The sequence below is a fragment of the Mesoplodon densirostris genome, chromosome 7 (assembly GCF_025265405.1).
Source record: "Mesoplodon densirostris isolate mMesDen1 chromosome 7, mMesDen1 primary haplotype, whole genome shotgun sequence".
Classification (NCBI taxonomy): Eukaryota; Metazoa; Chordata; class Mammalia; order Artiodactyla; family Ziphiidae; genus Mesoplodon; species Mesoplodon densirostris.
The window spans coordinates 10,710,722-10,730,463 of record NC_082667.1 but is presented as its reverse complement, the minus strand read 5'-3'; the positions used below and the strand labels follow the sequence as shown (position 1 = coordinate 10,730,463).

Genomic DNA, 19,742 nt, shown 5'->3' with positions numbered 1-19,742 from the left:
CTTCCTTTCTTTTCCTTAATAGTTAATACATTCATGTGATACAAAATTCAAGTCATAAAAAGTTTTATGCAGTTATTCCCACGGCTATATCTCAACCACTGAGTTCCTCCTCCCTCCCCTCCTTGACAATCTACATTTACTTACATACCTCTTATAGACAATAGAACATTTCAGAAACATTTTTACAAAAGAAAAAAATTGCCATATCCAACCCCAGTTATTTATTTCAAATCTTTGCCAGTATGTATTCATATTTTATACACAGTTGTGATTATGGGGAATAAGCCATAACATAGTTTGCTTTTTTTTTTCACTTAGCAGTAGGAATATATTTTTAAGTTGTGATATAAATTGACTGCTTGGGGACAGTCCGTTTTCAAAGATCAGAGGAAGAAAATAAACACTTTAAAAGTGCTTAGAGGGCCTCCCTGGTGGCGCAGTGGTTGAGAGTCCGCCTGCCGATGCAGGGGACACGGGTTCGTGCCCCGATCCCGGAGGATCCCACATGCCGCGGAGCGGCTGGGCCCGCGAGCCATGGCCGCGGGGCCTGTGTGTCCGGAGCCTGTGCTCCGCAACGGGAGAGGCCACAGCAGTGAGAGGCCCGCGTACCGCAAAAAAAAAAAAAAAAAAAAAGTGCTTAGAGACTTTTAGTAGCATGGAGTTGCTTCTGGCTGCCCAATGCTCTACTCAAGAACTAGAAAAACCAGATAAAATATAAAAATTGTCTTTATAAAAGGCCTTAGAGAATTGCTGAAGGAAAGAGGATTAAAGGGCCTAAAATTTTGAAGCAGAGCGAACCATAGAGATGTGAACTGACAGTTTGCAGCACATTTTCCCCTGGGAGCACTTGCTGACTCTGGGTTTGAGCAAGAGGCTGAGAATCCAAGCACTGCCCATTGCCCATTGCCCAGACAAGAGGGTTGCAGCCGGGGACCAGAGAAGCCAGCTGAGCTTTGTGCTCTCATGATACTGGAGGAACAAAGCTGGAGACTGGAAGAGCCTTAAAAACAACACATTTTCTGTTCAAGATACTTAGGAAATTCTGAAGCTGTGTAGGGCCAGAGGCTATGGAAAACTAGCCCCAAACCTCTGAAAAGCAGAATCGAATTTTTGGCACGCCTATTGTGCTGATGATTAGAATTCAGGACCCACCGCGGGGAGGGGACCGGTGAACACACAGGGCTTTCAGCTGCAAGCTCGGGGGTTTCTTACTGGGAACAAGGTGAAACAGGTAGACTGAGGCTTATCAAACTCACAGTGTAGCTGCAGACCATGTAGTCCCTGAGTGGATTAAGGTGATCGGCCCCCATTCTATTTGCGTAGCAGAGGAAAGAGTGGAAGAAAAAACATCTAGAGATGCTCTAATTTTTTTATACACAATTTCTGGATCTAATAAAAATTACTAGCAAGTCAAGAGATATTATGTAAAACCAGAGCAAAAGTAGAATATAGAAACAGGTGAGCCAAATATTGGAGAAAGTTGACAAGGAGTTTAAACTATGATTGATATGCTCAAGAAATAGAGGGAAATATGGAGGAAATAGATTAAATATTTAAACTACACCTAGGGACTTCTCATAATGGCTAAGATGCTTGGGAATGACCACTCCACAAACAACAACGGTAAAATCTGGACATAATACGAAAAACAGCTACTTGAAGACACTGGAGAATGAAGGGAAGCAGAATGTTTGGTGGGGAGTTCACACTCAGAAGAGGATTGTGCAGAGAAAGGTCCCTGTTTTTGCTGCTTGTAACTTAGCAGCTGACAAAGTGGTAGGTACAATATGCTGGTGGAAAATCACAGTACGAGTACTGAGCCAGGGCAACTGAAGCCCCTGGAGGGAAAGATGGGCGTCTCAGAAGGGAAGAGCCAGAGAGGGGAATCCCCAAGTTCTGTCTGCCCACATCTCTGCCCAAACTCTGGACCACAAATGTGCTGATCAGACTCAAGGCAGCTCAGCTAAAGACTGAAAATCTAAACTAAGATTGGAGCTGCCACTCCGTAACTGTGATTTGCACTGTATATCCACCCAAGCTCATTGCCTAATAAAAGAACCATCACTCTTTGGAGACAAATAATAGAAACCAGGGTCTCCACAGTTTAACACTGAAAACTGACACCAGCACTGAGGTGATCCAGATACTGGAATTAACATACCAGGATATTAAAGCAGCAATGAAAGTATGTTCTCAGTGAATAAGAAGATAGGCAACCTACCTACCTGAGCATAGAAACAAATGACTTTTGAAAAATAGAAACGCCAGAAATAAGTCACAGTAACTGAAAATTTTTAAATTAAATGGATGGATTTAACAGCAAAAGAGGTGATTACAGAATGGGTCAATGAACTAGAAGATAAACCAATAGAAATTACCCATGCTGTAGGACAAAGGAAAAAAGGATTTTTAAAAAAGACTCACAGACCAGTTAGATAAGGTCAAACAGTCTGACAGATATGTGATTGGAGTCCTAGGAAGAGAGCAGAAAAAAATATTTCAAAAACAGTCAACAATTTCCCAAATTTGATGAAAGAAATTTACAGATTTTAGATACTCCACAAAGCCACCTTGATTAACACCGAAAGGCCACATCTAGGAACGTGATACTCAAATCACTGAAAACTAAAGATGAAGAGCAAATCTTGAAAGCAATAGAAAAACAACACACCACATACAGAGGAACAACAATTAACAGCTGCCTTCTCACCAGAAATCAGAGGCCAGAGGAGAGTGTAACAACATCTCTAAAATGCTACAAGAAAAAGAAGGTCAACTCAGAAATCTAAATTTACCAAAAATATACTTCAGGAAAGAAGTTGAGGGCTTCCCTGGTGGCGCAGTGGTTGGGAGTCCGCCTGCCGATGCAGGGGACACGGGTTCGTGCCCTGGTCTGGGAAGATCCCACGTGCCGCGGAGCGGCTGGGCCCGTGAGCCATGGCCGCTGAGCCTGCCCAGCGGGAGAGGCCACAACAGTGAGAGGCCCGCATACTGCAAAAAAAAAAAAAAGAAAGAAAAGTTGAAATAAAGACGTTTTCAGATAAAACTAAGAGAATTCATTGCCAACAATCCTACGCTGTAAGAAATGTTAAAGGTGTTATTTGGCTTGAAGGGGAGTGATAACAGAGGGAAACTCAGATCCTCAGAAGGAGATGGAGCACATCAGAAATAGTATCTGAGTAAATATAAAGACTTTTTAAATGTTTTTCCTATTTTTTATAATACATATGAATATAAGATGCACATTTTTTTCAAGTACACAGAATATTCGGTATAAGCCGCATGCTGAGCCATAAAACAATTCTCAGTACGTTTAAAGGAATAAATTAAAAGGATAAAGAGTATGTTCTTTGACAATAATGGAATTGAGTTAGAAATTAGTAACAATAAGATAGCTTGGTGGTTCAGTCTAAGTCCAATCAGGAGATAGAACCACCCAGTAATTTAAACATGGCAGGGTTAATATATAGAATCATTAAATTATAAGAGGAGAAACATAAAGATGTAAAGAGAACTCTAAAAGGGTACCTGAGGGCTGAGGACAAACCATAGGTCCCCCACTCCCAAGGCTGGGGTTCAGACCTCATGGCAGCCTACTGGGTGGTGGACAGGTTCACTGGTTTGCCCAGGCCAGAGCTGGTTCACACTTGCCAGGCAAGAAACAACCCTCCAGGACACAGGCAAGCTGAGGCTGATGGGCAGGCGCACAGGGAACGTAGGGACACAACCTATAGGCACCAAGCCCAGAGCACACATTTTCCACATAGGGAGGATCCCAAGAAACAACCCTCCAGGGCACAGGTGAGCCAAGGCTGTTGGGCAGGTACACCAAAAGAGTTGGAGTGCCCTGTGTGCTCAAGGCCTGGAGTGTATGATGTCCACGCAGGGCATGGAGGACCATGGGAATCTACCCTCTGGGGAGAAAAGCCAAGGTTGGTGAGCAGACACGTGGAACTGGGGCACCACTGTGCATACACGCTGTCCATGCCTGGAGGGCTTTGGGAAAAACAATCCAGGGCGTAGATAAACAAGGCTGAGGGGGCAAGTGCTCAGAGTTAGGGAGTTGCCACGGGTGCAAGGCCTGGAGCATGCAGTGTCCTTGACAGGAGGGCCACAGCAAAGTGGTCACCGGGTGTGGACCAGGTTTGCGAGGTTGCCGAGGGAGCGCCTCTCTTGGCATGTGGCTGGAGGAGAGCACCACCCGATATTCTAGATGTCCCCTTACACAGTGTACTTGCACCCCTTGTAGACCACAGCGCAACGCGTGAGCAAGGAAAAGCAAACCAGAACTCACTGGAGCCAGGAAGACAAGCCCTTTCCTTCCTTCAGTATCCCTCCAGCACCCTCTACTGATAGAGAGTGCTCACTGTAAGGGAGAAATGCTGATTCCAGTACCGCTATCACAGGACAGGTTCTGCAGGTGAATGTGGAGCTAATGTCCATCTTTTCTCATGCACCATTCTACACATATTTGAACTTCCGTATTCCTACTAACAATGTATATCTATCCTTCTTAAAAGTGACGTTCTCACCCCTCCCCCAAATGAGAAGACATACAGTCCCAACAGTCACTGTATCCATTACTGACTGTATTAACTACTCCACAAACTTTGTCGTGGTCCCACTAAATGTTCTATTACCTAAAGATTAAATTATAAAGTTGGGGCTTCCCTGGTAGCGCAGTGGTTAAGAATCCGCCAGCCAATGCAGGGGACATGGGTTCGAGCCCTGGTCTGGGAAGATCCCACATGCCACGGAGCAACTAAGCCCATGCGCCACACCTACTGAGCCTGCACTCTAGAGCCCGTGAGCCACAACTGTTGAGCCCATATGCCACAACTGCTGAGCCCGTGTTCCACAACTACTGAAGCCCATGTGCCTAGAGCCCGTGCTCCACAACAAAAGAAGCCACTGCAATGAGAAGCCTGCACACACAACGAAGAGTAGCCCCCGCTCGCCACAACTAGAGAAAGCCTACATGCAGCAATGAAGACCCAACGCAGCCAAATATACATAAGTAAAATATAAATAAATTTATTTTAAAAAAATTACAAAGTTGACCTCCAACAAATTGTAAATAGAGAAGTAAAAAGGAGAAAGTGGTCAGTATATACAAATAAACACATGCATACAAGAAGCAAAGAAACATACACAAAGCTACCACAGCCCTCGTTTTTGTAACTGTTCACAAGGTCATAGTTAATATCCATGGCTTTCTTCTTCAATTGCCCATTCCATATTTCCTTTGCTCTCAGCTAGAGCTTCTGCTGCTGCTCCGGGATCTTTAACTGGTAGAGTGACCCAAACCCCCATTCCTAAATGATCTGAGTCCTACTTCTGGGGGCGGCCATGGATATACTAATAGGTGCCCCAGAGAATCCTCTGGGCTCCAGACATAGTCCTCCTTGCCTCCACTGTGTAGCAGCAGCCCAATTTCCCCTTGGGACTCAGATCAGTCATTCCAACCAGTAGGTTGGAACCCCCTCCCCTTTTGGGGGGGGCATTGGTTTAGTGGCATAAGGACCCCAAATTGGCCAGGTGGCAATCTCATTTTCCAATTCAGTGGTACCATTGTTGTGTCCCCTTATGGAATATTACTCACTTGGGAACTAAGATCTCCAAATCAGCAGGCTCAAATTTTTCAGGATAAGAGGCAAAAACTCTGTAGGTGGGTTATTAGGTATAATAGTGAGAGGAGTCATTCCTCTCCCACCCTTGATTCCTGGACCCATGTGTGCTGGCCAGGGGGTTGACAGTACCATATAATAGTCTCTGATTCAAAGACATACTTCATTCTGTAAATCAGAAGCCCCATCCTTTCAGGGTGTTGTCTCCCAACTGGTGCCATAACTGAGTCTTCAGTAAACCATTCTACTTTTCAATTAAACCACCTTATTCCAGGTGACAAAGTATGTGTAGTAAGACCAGTTATTTCCATAGGCATAAGCCCATTGCCACACTTCCTTTGCTGTGAAATGAGGATCTTGGTCAGATGCAATGCTGTGCAGAATGCCCTGAGGAACACACCATGTCTCTGTTGGGAGGACCCCAGGAAACTTCACTTTTATGAAGTGACCCAAGGCTGGTGGGCGGATTACAGAGGAACTGGGGCACTGCCGCAGGGGCAGAGTCTGGAGAGTGTGGTGTCCACACCAGAAAATCCCTGGGAAACAACCCTTTGGGGTGCAGCAAGCTAAGGCTGGTGGACAGGGGTACATAGGGGATCAGGATGCTGCTGCAGGTGTGAGGCAGAGGCAAGGTGATCACCTAAGAGATCAGTGAGCCCCACACCCCCTCGGCATGCAGCTGGGCAGAGCACCAGTGGAAGTCCCCACCCACATGCATCTCGGATGGACTGTGCAGCAGGAGCAAGAAAAATCAAAACACAGCACGCTGGAACCAGGAAGAAAAGCCCCTTTCTTCCTGCAGTGTTCGTCTAGTGCCTGTACTGACAGAGCCTAACACTGTGCTTGCTGTAACGGAGAAACGCATCCAGACGAGTCCATTCGCACAGAACGGGTGCGGAAGTGTTTGTCCGGAGCTGAGGAGCAATACGTTGGTAACTGCCACACTAGGAAACCATTACATACTTACAAGTTAAATAATACGCTTGTAAATAACCATCGATCAAGGAAGAAACCATAAGAGAAATTAGGAAGCACTTTGAACTACATCGTGATGAAAATACATTTTAAATGCATATGATGCAGCTTTCATTAGAAAAGAAGAAAGATCTAAAACCAACGGTCTAAGTTTTCACGTTAAACTAGAAAAAGAGCAAATTAAGCCCAAAGTAAGTAGATAGAAAGAAGGCTAAATGTACAACCAGAAAAAAAACAAAACATGGGTAAATAATAGAGAAAAATATATGAAACTAAAAGTTAATTCTTTGAAAAGTTAGTTGATTAATCTTCAGCTAGACTGACCAAGTGGAGTTTATCCCAGGAATGTAAGGTTGGTTTAACATTTAAAACTCAGGCACTTCCCTGGCAGTCCAGTGGTTAAGACTCTGCTTCCACTGCAGGGGGCACAGGTTCCATCCCTGGTCGGGGAACTAAGATCTCCCATGCTGCATGGCGCAGCAAAAAAAAAAAAAACCTAAAAATCAATGAGTGAAATTCACCAAATCAGTAGAATAAAGGGGAAAAAACATTTGATCATTCATTAGCTGTATCTGTGACAAAATTCAACACTCATTCATGATAAAAATTCTCTGCAAACTAAGAATAGTTAGCATGTACCAAAATTCCAGACTCCAGAAGGAAGCAGGTGTTCAGCATAAACCACATAGTTTGTACTAACATTTTAGAGACAGTGAGCTACTTTGGATTGGTGGAAACCCTTCTGAAATACAAGTTCCCAGACACCAGGCAAAGGCCAACCTTGCAAGTAGGACTTTCTAAGGATAGCAGTCTCAGGCCTGCTATGACAACTCTTTTCTGTTCAATATCACAACCATATTGGTTTTTTCCAGGAAGGCAAGGTTGATTATACCTTTGCAAATCAATGTAATTCATAACATAAGCAGAATAAAGGGAGGAAAGCATATGATCATCTCAACAGATGCAGAGACAGTATGCAATAAAATGTATCAGGGACTTCCCTGGTGGCGCAGTGGTTGGGAAACCGCCTGACAATGCAGGGGACATGGGTTCGAGCCCTGGTCCGGGAAGATCCCACATGCTGTGGAGCAACTAAGCCCGTGTGCCACAACTGCTGAGACTGCACTCTAGAGCCTGAGAGCCACAACTACTGGGCTCACGTGCCACACTACTGAAGCCTGCGTGCCTAGAGCCCGTGCTCCACAACAAGAGAAGCCACCACAATGAAAAGCCCAAGCACCGCAATGAAGAGTAGCCCCTGCTCACCACAACTAGAGAAAGCCCGCACGCAGCCACGAAGACCCAACGCAGCCAAAAATAAAATAAATTTATTAAATAAATAAATACTTTCCCCTGATGTTAGGAGTAAGACAAGAATATCCATTATCACCACTTCTATTCAACATTATACTGAAGGTCCTGGCCAGTGCAATAAGGTAATAAAAAGAAATGGAAGGTACAGGGATTGAAAAGGAAGAAGTAAAACTATACTTTCTGATAATGTAATATTACGTACATTAAAACCCAAAAGAATCATAAAAGCCTACTAGAAATAATTGATTTACCAAGGGCACTGGATGTTGGGAGAGGCAGCCTGCCTTGGGCCCTAGCATCCCTGCACACTTTTTTTTTTTTTTTACAAATTTATTTTATTTATTTATTTATTTTTGGCTGCATTGGGTCTTCATTGCTGCACGCGGGCTTTCTCTAGTTGCGGCAAGTGGGGGCTACTCTTCATTGTGGTGCGTGGGCTTCTCATTGCAGTGGCTTCTCTTTTTGTGGAGCACGGGCTCTAGGCATGTGGGCTTCAGTAGCTGTAGCACATGGGCTCAGTAGTTGTGGCTTGTGGGCTCTAGAGCACAGGCTCAGTAGTTGTGGTGCATGGGCTTAGATGCTCCACGGCATGTGGAATCTTCCTGGACCAGGGCTCGAACCCGTGTCCCCTGCATTGGCAGGCAGGTTCTTAACCACTGTGCCACCAGGGAAGCCCCTGCACGTTGTTTTTTTTTTTTTGTGGTTTTTTTTTTTTTTTTTTTTTTTTTTTTTGCGGTATGCGGGCCTCTCACTGTTGTGGCCTCCCCCGTTGCGGAGCACAGGCTCCGGACGCGCAGGCTCAGCGGCCATGGCTCACGGGCCCAGCCGCTCCGCGGCATATGGGATCCTCCCAGACCGGGGCACGAACCCGTATCCCCTGCATCGGCAGGCGGACTCTCAACCACTTGCGCCACCAGGGAGGCCCTGTGTTTTTGTTTTTAACTTTTTTTTTTTTTTCGGTACACGGGCCTTTCACTGTTGTGGCCTCTCCCGTTGTGGAGCACAGGCTCCGGACGTGCAGGCTCAGCGGCCACGGCTCACGGGCCCAGCCACTCCGCGGCATGTGGGATCTTCTCGGACCGGGGCACGAACCTGTGTCCCCTGCATCGGCACGTGGACTCTCAACCACTGCGCCACCAGGGAAGCCCCTAACTTTTTATTTTATATTGGAGTATAGGTAATTAACAATGTTGCATTAGTTTCAGGTGTACAGTAAAGTGATTCAGTTATACATATACATGTAGCTATTCTTTTCCAAATTCTTTTCCCATTTAGGTTATTACATAACATTGAGCAGAGTTCCCTGTGCTATACAGTAGATCTTGTTGGTTATCCATTTTTTTTTATTTTTTATTTTTTTCAATTTTCTCTATAGTTTACTATTGAGTCAAAAGAAAAAAAAATTTTTTTAAAATAGAAGCATCATAAACCTTTTCCTTCTCCTATTTCCTGGGTCTTTTTTTTTTTTTTCACACACACACTGTATTTTATTTTTACAAGAGATAAACAGACTGACACCAAGCATTGTAAATGGATGACCACAACAAAAGCAACAATGATCTGCACGTTGTTTTTGCTGAAAACTCCAAAACGAAAGGCCTGTCTCCTGACACTGAGCACAGAGGCAATTAGGTAGGCCAAGGCCACCACAGTGTGACTACAGTGTAATTGTTCCCTCCCCCAGAGTAGGGGGAGCCTAGCTTATTTGCTGCTTTTGCTAAAAAAAGTTCTGAGCCCTTGGCCCTGGGCTCCTCAGATGTGGCAATAACCCACTGTGTGCACCACCATTGGGGTTCACTGTGTCACTCATAGGACTTGGGTACTGGGGAAACAGGCTGCCATGATGATGCTCCTGCTGTTTGCTGTGCTATGAGTAGTTCAATCTTATTGCCTACTTATAGCACCTGTGGAGTTGTGGCATGTTAATCCTTGCCATCCTCTATGACAGGGGTCAGCAAAGTTTTTCTTAAAGGGCCAGATGGTAAGTATTTAAGCCCATGGGCCACATAGTCTCTGTTGCAACTATTTAACTTAGCATGAAAGCCTGTAGCATGAATGCAGCTGTATACAAAATGTAAATCTGTGGGTGTGCCTGTGTTCCCCCAAAAAACTTTACTTACAAAAGCAAACAGCTGGCCCACCTTCCTTTTAGAGTTGGACATCTGAGGTTCACAGAAGGAACGTGCCTAACTCCTGTCTAGCAGGCAGTGGAGGCAGATGTGCTGGCTCCAGAGCCCTTTCCACCCCTCCCAGGCTTGCTGTGTGCCTTGCTCCGCTGACACTAAAGAAAGCCCCTCAGGCTTGCAGTTCAGTTCCAAGGGGAGGCACAAGCGGAGATCAGAGCGCAGAGGAGAGGGGAGGGGAAGAGCTCAGATATAAATTCACCAGTTTTTCAGACTTCCACAGCTCCTGGTGGGACTTCTCCATGCATATTACTCTCTCCAGTTTCAGGGAATTGCTTCTGCTGCTTCTCCTTTCAGCCCAGAAAAAACAATCCCTGACCCCCACCTCCACCCCAACTAGCTAGGAGTACAGCACTGTCTGAAAGGTTAGTCACTCAGAATGCAAATCAAAACCACAATGAGATATCACCTCACAACTGTCAGAATGGCTATTATCAAAAAGACAACAGGGACTTCCCTGGTGGTCCAGTGGTTGAGAATCCGCATTCCAATGCAGGAGGTGCCGGTTCGATTCCTGGTCAGGGAACTAAGATCCCACATGCCACGGGGCAACTAAGCCCGCGTGCTGCAACTGGAAGATCCTGCATGCCGCAACGAAGATCCTGCAACAAAGACCTGATGCTGCCAAAAAAAAAAAAAAAAAAAAAAAGACAACAAATAACAAGCGATGTTAAGGATGTGGAGAAAAGGGAACCCCTCCTGCACTGTTGGTGGCAACGTAAATTGGTGCAGCTGTTACCATCTTGAGTCCTTGAATTCCTTAATCAACAGAAATTGATAAGAAGCCAGATGAGGAATTTAGGCAAAGCTTTACTGAACTCATGCTGCAGCATGAGGGAGTGAGAACAAGAAACAGGTGCCCTTGCTCACTCCCCAAAGAGGGAGCAGGAGTGAGCTGGGTCCTTAAATAGGGTGAGGGTAGGGGTGGGTCGGGCCAGAGGGGTGGCTTTGGTGGTCTGCCTACCCCCTCGGTGGTGCTGTGTGCAGGGATCATGCGCAGTACCCTGCTTCTGCCCCCCCGCCCCCCCCCCCGCCAAAAGCAGCCGCTGGGGTTTGGCCTTTTTGTATCTTATTGTTCATAATTTGTCCAAACCGTGCATGCATGCAGTTATTTTCAGTCCCTTATAGTTTCTTTGTATTCTTTTGCTCTGGGAGATGTTTGTCCAGGTGCAAGCACTGCAGCAAAGGATCCCAGGTCCAAGCCACAGTGAGATATCACTTCACACCTACTAATAATAACAATAATAATAACAATTTTAAAAACTGAAAATAAAAGGTGCTGATGAGGACGCAGGGAAACTGGGACCCTTGTACAGTTGCTGGTGGACTCTAAAGTGGTTACAGACACCGTGGAAAATAGTTTGACGGTTCCTCAAAAAGTTAAACATACAATTACCAAAAAACGCTAATTCCACTCCTAGATATATATTCAAAGGAACTGAAAACAGAGGCTTCCACAGACACTTCTATAACGATGTTCACTGCAGCATTTTTCTAGCCCAAAGATGGAAATCGGTGTCCACTCCTCAACAGATGGATAAACAAAATGTGGTGTACACACACACACACGAATGTTATTCAGCCATAAAAAGGAATGATGTTCTGATATATGCTACGACATGAATGAACCTTGAAAACATGCTAAATGGAATTACGCCGGACACAAAAGGACAAGTATTGTATGATTCCACTTATTTAAAATATAAAGAATAGGCAAATTCATAGACATAAAAAGTAGATTAGGGCTTCCCTGGTGGCGCAGTGGTTGGTGGTCCGCCTGCCGATGCAGGGGACACGGGTTCGTGCCCCGGTCCAGGAAGATCCCACATGCCGCGGACCGGCTGGGCCTGTGAGCCATGGCTGCTGGGCCTGCGCGTCCGGAACCTGTGCTCCGCGGCGGGAGAGGCCGCGACAGTGAGAGGCCCGTGTAACGCAAAAAAAAAAAAAAAAAAAAAAAAAAAGTAGATTAAATATGAGCAGGGGCTGGGGGGAGTGGGTGCTTAACGGTTACAGAGTTTCTGTTTGCGATGATGAAAAAGCTTTGTAAATGATGGTGATGGTTACCCAACATTGTGAATGTAATTAATGCCACTGAATTGTACACTTAAAAAAAAAATTAGTCGTGTGTGTGTGTGTGTGTGCGGGGGAATTAGTCGGGGCTTCCCTGGTGGTAAGAATCTGCCTGCTAAAGTAAGGGACACGGATTCAAGCCCTGGCCCGGGAAGATCCCACGTGCTGCGGAGCAACTAAGCCCGTGCACCACAACTACTGAGCCTGAGCTTTAGAGCCTGCAAGCCACAACTACTGAGCCCACGTGCCACGACTACTGAAGCCTGCGCGCCTGGAACCCATGCTCCACAAGAGAAGCCAGACAATGAGTAGCCCCTGCACGCCTGAGCACAACAATGAAGACCCAACATAGCCAAAAATAAAAAAATAAATAAATTTAGTTTTAAAAAAATTAGTCACTCTACTCGAATTACCTGGTTTGACTGTGCCATGTTTCCTGCCCTACCCTTACTGACAGTGGCTAACAGTCAAGTTAACCTGAGTCCACTTCAGGACCCTTCTTTCTACTCCTCTGAGGATGATAACACACTTTTACTGCTCCACATCATAAGCAAGCTTCAAGGCCCAGTTTACAGACCATCTCTTGTAAACTTTTCTCAACTCCCACCGCGAATACTTTGTCTTCTCAACTCCCATACACGTCTCGGGTCACCTGGTGATCATGTTTAATCTTCCTGTCTCACTTATGCTCCTTGAAAGGAGCCTCTAGTTCAGATTAATTTTGGTGTCTTCTAACTACCTGGTTCATAAATCGGAGGCATAAAACCCCCTACTACCCTTCCCCCCCCAAAAAAAGGCTGCTTGATAGACAAAAGACCCCAAACCCCACCGCGCATTGGCATAGCGCTGTCGTGCACACCGCTTCTCATTTTCAGACCTTTGTTAGTAAAGAGAATCTTGGGGCCGGGGCCTATTTGCCAATCCTGCGGTCACATTACCACTACTGGCTACACTCAGACGACTCACTGTAAACCTGGGATGGGGAAGCCCAAGAGTCGCTCCCGCCCCCGGGGTCCTGAGGACAACTGCTCGGTGGGCAGCCACTGTTCTCTCTCAGGTCGGCAGCCGAAACCCCAGCGAAAGCAATTTGCTGGCACGCGCGGTCGGTACCGAGACATCCCAGGCACCACGTAACCATAGAGTGAGGTAGGCGGGTAGAGAGGCCAGAATCGAGGGCCGCTCCGTCCCCAGCTTCCGGCAACGCCTCGCTGCTCCAGGAGTAGCTGTAGCCGCGTATGCAGTTTCCATGGGGACTGAAGATGGCGCCGCGAGGTGAGATTCCGGAGGTGTGTGAGTCGTTGGTCCTGCTCTCCTCAGTACCCCCCACAACCTTCTCTCCCAGTGCTCGACCTAAACCCTTCCTTCTCGGGTGTTAGGGACATCACTCCTCACTTGTTCAAAGCAGGGTTTGGCGGTCTCACCCACCCTGAGTGCCTGAAGGTCTCGAGGTGCGGGTCTCAGATACCCCCAAATCCTTGGCTGGGCCTATTCTAGGCCAGCTCAGTTGCGAATTTGCGGCGTGACTTCAAACAGGCTAGTGCTGGTCTCTGAGCCCCAATTTCCCTTCCCAAATAGTGACGAGTTAGATCTTGGAGAAGCTTTGACTTTCAGCCCCAAAGCCGAAGGAGTCGAGTTTTCGGTATTCCGGAAAGAAGGGGATTGAAGGAAACCCCCCTCCACATCGTATATACACACGTACTCCTCATCAGCAATCAGAAGTGCCCCCAAGTGGCCCTTTCCACTAGCTGCGACCTCGTGTTTCCTCCAAGTTAGACACAGAACCATCGAAATAACTGAGGTTGAGCTGCCCTCCAGCCCATCTCTTTTCTCTGTGCTCGTATTTTCAGGTAAACGGTTGTCCTCCACCCCCTTGGAAATCCTGTTCTTTCTGAACGGGTGGTATTATGCTACCTGTTTCCTGCTGGAACTCTTCGTATTTCTGTATAAAGGTAAGGCCTGAGGTTTGACTCCCCTTGCCCCAACAACCCTTCCCCACTTCAGCCCAGAGCCAGCTGCCACCAAAAGCCTTCTTGTTTTTCATTCTTTTCTGCCCCCTGGGGCTCCTCTTCGCTGCACGGTGGAAGTCTCTTCATCAGGTGACTTCCTTGAGAATGATTTAGTAAGAAGCCCCTTGGCAATATTTTCTTGAGTTTGGGAAATGTGGACTTCTCCATTCTGACTCTCCCCCATCACCTCTTTGCTGAACTCCACTTTAAGCCCATTGGTGACCTTCAGCAGCCTGTGTACCCATGTACGTCTGATTACTGTGGAGAGCAGAGTCCCCATAGACTCTCCGAGTTAGGAGTAAAACCCTGTAATAACGAGCCTGCCTCTAACAGACGTAGCCGCACCAGGAGTTAACAGATCCTGCAGCAGGTTAACAGATCCTGCCCACATCTCAATAAGTAGTTCATGGAACGCTGATAAGACTCGTGTTCTCTTTATTCCCAGGTGTGGGGGAGTTCTTGTGTGTATTGTTCTATGTTGTTTGCAAGCTCTGACTTTTGTATTGGCAGGTCTCCTGCTACCATATCCAACAGCCAATCTAGTACTGGATGTGGTGATGCTCTTCCTTTATCTTGGAATTGAAGTAATTCGACTATTTTTTGGTGAGTGTTGTCCAGAGAATATTTCCATTCCTTATGAGATGAGCTGGTATCTGTAACCTGATTAACAAGGAAAAGTTTCAATACATAACCTAGGCTCACCATAAGAGATTGGATCTGGTGGTATATCCTGTTACCCCCCTCTCTGAAGTTTCAAGCTGCTTCATATTTTGGGTCAGGATTTATCTGTCTGTTGCTCTGCAGGGCCAGAAGTAGGTGGTGACATGAGATATTAGATAATTCCTTCCCAGTTGTCTAACTGCTACAAGAGTTCCTGGTTCCTCTCACTGGTTTGCTTGGGAGAATAGATTCAGTTGTAACTCCATGTCCAGAGCAGTAGACGCCTATCTAGGGCAGTAGACGCCTGCACAGGTCAGCACTAAGATCCCCTCCACTTCTCTGAATAAGGATTTCTCTAGGACAAGTTTTATATCCCCAGAAATACAGAGCAAGCCCTTATTAGTTAGAATATCTCATCCTTGAAAACGGTGTTAAAACACACACTGTGGGGAAAAAAATAGTTTCAACATATATAACAAAGGATAAAGAAGGCTCACATAAAGTGCTAAGAAAAAAACCTAGTTTTAAAAATTAGCAAGGGGATTGACATATATACACTATTGATACTATGTATAAAATAGATAACTAATGAGAACCTACTGTAGAGCGCAGGGAACTCTACTCAATGCTCTTTGGTGACCTAAATGGGAAGAAGACCCAAAAAAGAGGCGATATATGTATATGTATAGCTGATTCACTTTGCTGTACAGTAGAAACTAACACAACATTGTAAAGTAACTATACTCCAATAAAAATTTTTAAAAAATTATCACTAGCAAAAAAAAAAGAAAAAATTAACAAGGGACGCTAATGGGCAATTCACATAAGAATAATTACAAAGGACCAATACACATGATAAAATGTCCAGACTCACTAACAAAAAGCAAATTGAAAAAACAAGATAACATTTTCACCCATCAGATTAAAAAGGTTTCCAAATTCCCAGTATTCGAATGGCTGTGAGGAACAGGTCTCTATGATCTCACACTCTTGTGGGTATTTATATTCCCATACCCTTTGGGAATATAAATTAGTACAACCGTTTTGCTAATAGTTTTACCAGGTAAAATTCGTATTCTTAGACCTAACAATTTCCCTTCCAAAACTGGTTGAAAAAGACAGATACTTCTACAGATATGCTAAGATATCTGTATGAGAATGTTTATTGCCATATATTTTTTTTATAAATTTATTATTTTTTAAATTTTATTTATTTTTGGCTGTGTTGGGTCTTCGTTGCTGCGCGCGGGCCTTCTCTAGTTGTGGTGAGTGGGGCCTACTCTGCGTTGTGGTGCGTGGGCTTCTCATTGTGGTGGCTTCTCTTGTTGCGGAGCACAGGCTCTAGGTGCGCGGGCTTCAGTAGTTGTGGCACATGGGCCCAGTAGTCGTGGTTCACGGGCTCTAGAGCACAGGCTCAGTAGTTGTGGCGCACGGGCTTAGTTGCTCCGCGGTATGTGGGATCTTCCCGGACCAGGGCTCGAACCCATGTCCCCTGCATTGGCAGGTGGATTCTTAACCACTGCGCCACCAGGGAAGCCCCTGCCATGTATTTTTTTAACATCAAAACATTAGAAACAACCTAAACATCTATCAGTACAGGATTAGTTAAATAAATTATGGCATTGGTTCAGTGAAATTGTTCATAGCCATTAAAAAAGGGTAAGATAGTTATGTGTGGAAAGATGTCTAACTATGTTAAATGGTTAAATAAGTTGCAAAACAGTATGCAGAGTATGATTCTATTTTTAGAATAATAAATAGTAATATGTGACCATACACATAAAAAAGTCTGAAACAGTATACATCATTCTGTAATAATGGCTATCTCTAAGGGCTGAGTCATGTGGTCTTTTAGTTTCTGTATTTTCTAAAATGATTTTTTATATATTGTTTTCTATTTTTTGGCTGCCCCGTACAGCATGTGGGATCTTAATTCCCCAACCAGGGATCAAACCCATGCTCCCTGCAGTGGAAACCTGGAGTCTTAACCACTGGACTGCCAGGGAACTCTGTATTTTCTATATTAACTGAAAAGTTTTCAATGATTATATATTATTTTTATGATTTACAAAATTTTTCCTCAAATAAAGAGCCCATTGTCCCTTGACTGGGAGCCAGACTGGAAGCAGGACCTTTCGGCGAATGACTGCAATCCTATAGCTGCTCCAAAGCCTCTAGTTTTTAACGCAGTGGGACGGCATTTATAAATCTGCACATCCCCATTCAGGAGCGTTTTCCTCTGCTTGCCAGTCCATGCCATCCCACCCGCCTTTCCTCTGAGGCCAAGGAAAACAGGCCACTTGGAGGTGACTCCATGGGCTGTGTCTGACAGGTACAAAGGGAAACCTCTGCCAACGAAAGATGCCGCTTGGTATTAGCATGGCCTTGACCTTCCCATCTGCCATGATGGCCTCCTATTACATGCTGCTACAGACCTACGTGCTCCGTCTGGAAGCCATCCTGAACGGCATCTTGCTCTTCTTCTGTGGCTCAGAGGTGCTGCTTGAGGTGCTCACCCTGGCTGCTTTCTCCAGGTACTGCTGCTGAGGGACCATTTCCTACCACCTGAGGGTTGGATTCCCATCCCAGGGGGGTATTCATTGTTTGTCTAAAGCCTGAGGGGTCTAGAAGATTTTTAAGGGCAAACAGGGTGTCCGTGGGACTGCCTTTCCCACTTAGGGTAGACATTCTCCTTGTTCTTTGGGGCCAAGAGGCTTGGAATATAGAACAGTTCCAGCCAGCTGCTCTTATTCACTGGTCTTTTAACATTTTCTTTCTTTCTTTCTTTCTGCCATCAGTATGGACAGGATTTGAAGTACAAAAATTTCAGCCAGCAGCCCTCACAGGCTGAGACCACACATACCTCTGGTACTTAGCCATACCAGTGAGAAATGGTGGGTCAAGTTGTCCTGGGAAAGGTTGCAGCTTTTCCTCAGCCCAGACACCTTGGGGAACAAACCAAGCATAAGGCCACTGGGCACCATCTTCTAAACCAGGATCATCAGTTCAAGAGACTCTTCTACACTCCAGTATAGGGAGGGGCAAGGCTGTCGCCATCCTGGCCCTTCTCAGAACCAATTACTTCCCTTCTGACCTCAAGTTTTCCTCTTTGATCGTCGTGGGCAGAGCATCTTGTGTGGACCGTGTAGGCTCCTTGGGCTTCCAGCAGGACTTGAGCTGCACACTCCCTGTGTGTGCTGTGCCCCACGCCCTGCAGGAGCACGGGGCACCTCAGGAGGGTGTGCTCCCAGAGGGATGCAAAAGCCGCTCATCCCATTTCTCAGAGACTGAGCTCCAGAACTTTCTCTGGAGCTCATGGTGTTATTTTTCTACTCTCATCATGAAACAAGACATTATTTTATAATAAAGATGGATTTTCTGTGGCAGAGGTTGTAGTAGCCTTTTCCTCACGGCACCGTCCCTAGAATTTCTTCCACTTTAAGAGAAACCCAGCGGTTTGTTCTCGGCTGTGCTTGGTGATTCAGTGTGGACACACAGGCAGTGATGAAGGTGTCCCACTGAGTTTCTTCCCACAGCTCCAGCCTCAATTAATCCCTAAAGGCCCTGCCAGCTTCTGTGTCTTCTTCAGATCTGTCATGCTGACTGCTCACATTCTTCACCTCTGCCCCAAAGCCAGCATCTTGTCTCTCATTCCTCTTACAGATAATAGTCATCTTTCCAGGGTGAGGCATGAGTAATTGGAAGAAACATATTCTAAACTTACTAATATTTTTTGGTCATTTGTTTTAAGACTTCAAGTTAATGTAAAAGGAACACATACTTTGATTCTTTAAGCTGGAGGCATGTTGCCCTAAATGAGTGAATCATTCCCTTCTCCAAGTAACCGTCTTTAAAACTGTTTCTCATCTTGCATGATAGCAGCCATTTTTTTAGCCCCAAGAAGCCATAACAGAAGCCACTTTAGGAAACCTTGAGCCGTATGGCCCATCTGCTATCAGGTGACCCCTAGAATATCTGCTCTTACTCAAGTAAAAAGTAATTGGCCTTTAAGAATGTCATGCTGGTTTTTAACTGCTTGTTTCCTGTGATCAGGCTCATTCTCATCCTATGTAGGTCTCCACTTTCCAAAGCACTGATGCTTTTTCTTATTTCCTAACCCTCTTTCCAAAGCACTGATGCTTTTTCTTATTTCCTAACCCTCCGTGTCCTTGCCTAAGAGCTGCCTTTGGGGTCCATCCAAAGACTATTAGTAGGTCTGATTAAGCATGAAACAGTAACAAAAAACCCAGTAGGAACTTCCCTGACATTTCAATCACATATCCCACTAATACCTTAATTTTCTGCTGCTTCTCACACTGCTTGTTTGTCTAGCCCTGCTTTGAAAAAATCGCTGGCATCAAACTGGAGAATTCATTCTCCATGGCCTATTTCATTTAGAGTTTCATTGGTTAAGGTCCCCCTCCCAGCAACACAGAAAAATGAGTGGGAGGCTCAGTTGAAAGTTTAGAGGTGGCTTATAATTCAAAGGGGCTTTAGAGATCAACTTAATCTCATCCCCAGCTTGGCAGGTTTAGAGATGAGGAAGTAACACAGCCAAGCATCATACAACTGGTTACTAACTTGTTAGAAACTTTGTCTTACGTGTCTCGATCTGGATCAAGTAAATTCCATTCCTGAACAGGTACCACGTGAGTATAAGAATGAATGATTGAAAATGGGGCTTAGAACAGGAAGTCTTCACATTTTCTTCATGGGTATCTGGAAGCTTAGCGCATTGTGTTTCCCAGGCGTGGCTCCATAGATGCTCATTCTTCTTATTTTTATTATTTTATTATTATTTTTTTGGCCACGCCATGCAGCTTGCAGGATCTTGGTTCCCTGACCAGGGACCGAACCCGTGCCCCCTGCACTGGAAGCATGGAGTCTTAACCACTGGACCGCCAGGG

The 19,742-nt window shown here is 45.4% G+C and overlaps 1 protein-coding gene across 2 annotated transcripts; it reads left to right on the top strand.

Moving 5' to 3' along the window:
- Nucleotides 1–13,368: 13,368 nt before the first annotated feature.
- On the top strand, nt 13,369–18,213 carry TMEM216 (transmembrane protein 216). Of its 2 annotated transcripts, none has more exons than XM_060104559.1 (5): nt 13,369–13,455; nt 14,017–14,118; nt 14,686–14,778; nt 17,168–17,369; nt 17,634–18,213. In XM_060104559.1, exons 3-5 carry the CDS (start codon nt 14,733–14,735, stop codon nt 17,647–17,649), a joined length of 264 nt encoding a protein of 87 aa, XP_059960542.1. In that variant the 5' UTR covers nt 13,369–13,455; nt 14,017–14,118; nt 14,686–14,732; the 3' UTR covers nt 17,650–18,213. The 2 variants fall into 2 exon arrangements, with proteins under 2 accessions (XP_059960542.1, XP_059960541.1); XM_060104558.1 differs by having other exon boundaries at nt 13,383–13,441.
- The last annotated feature ends 1,529 nt before the right edge of the window (nt 18,214–19,742 follow it).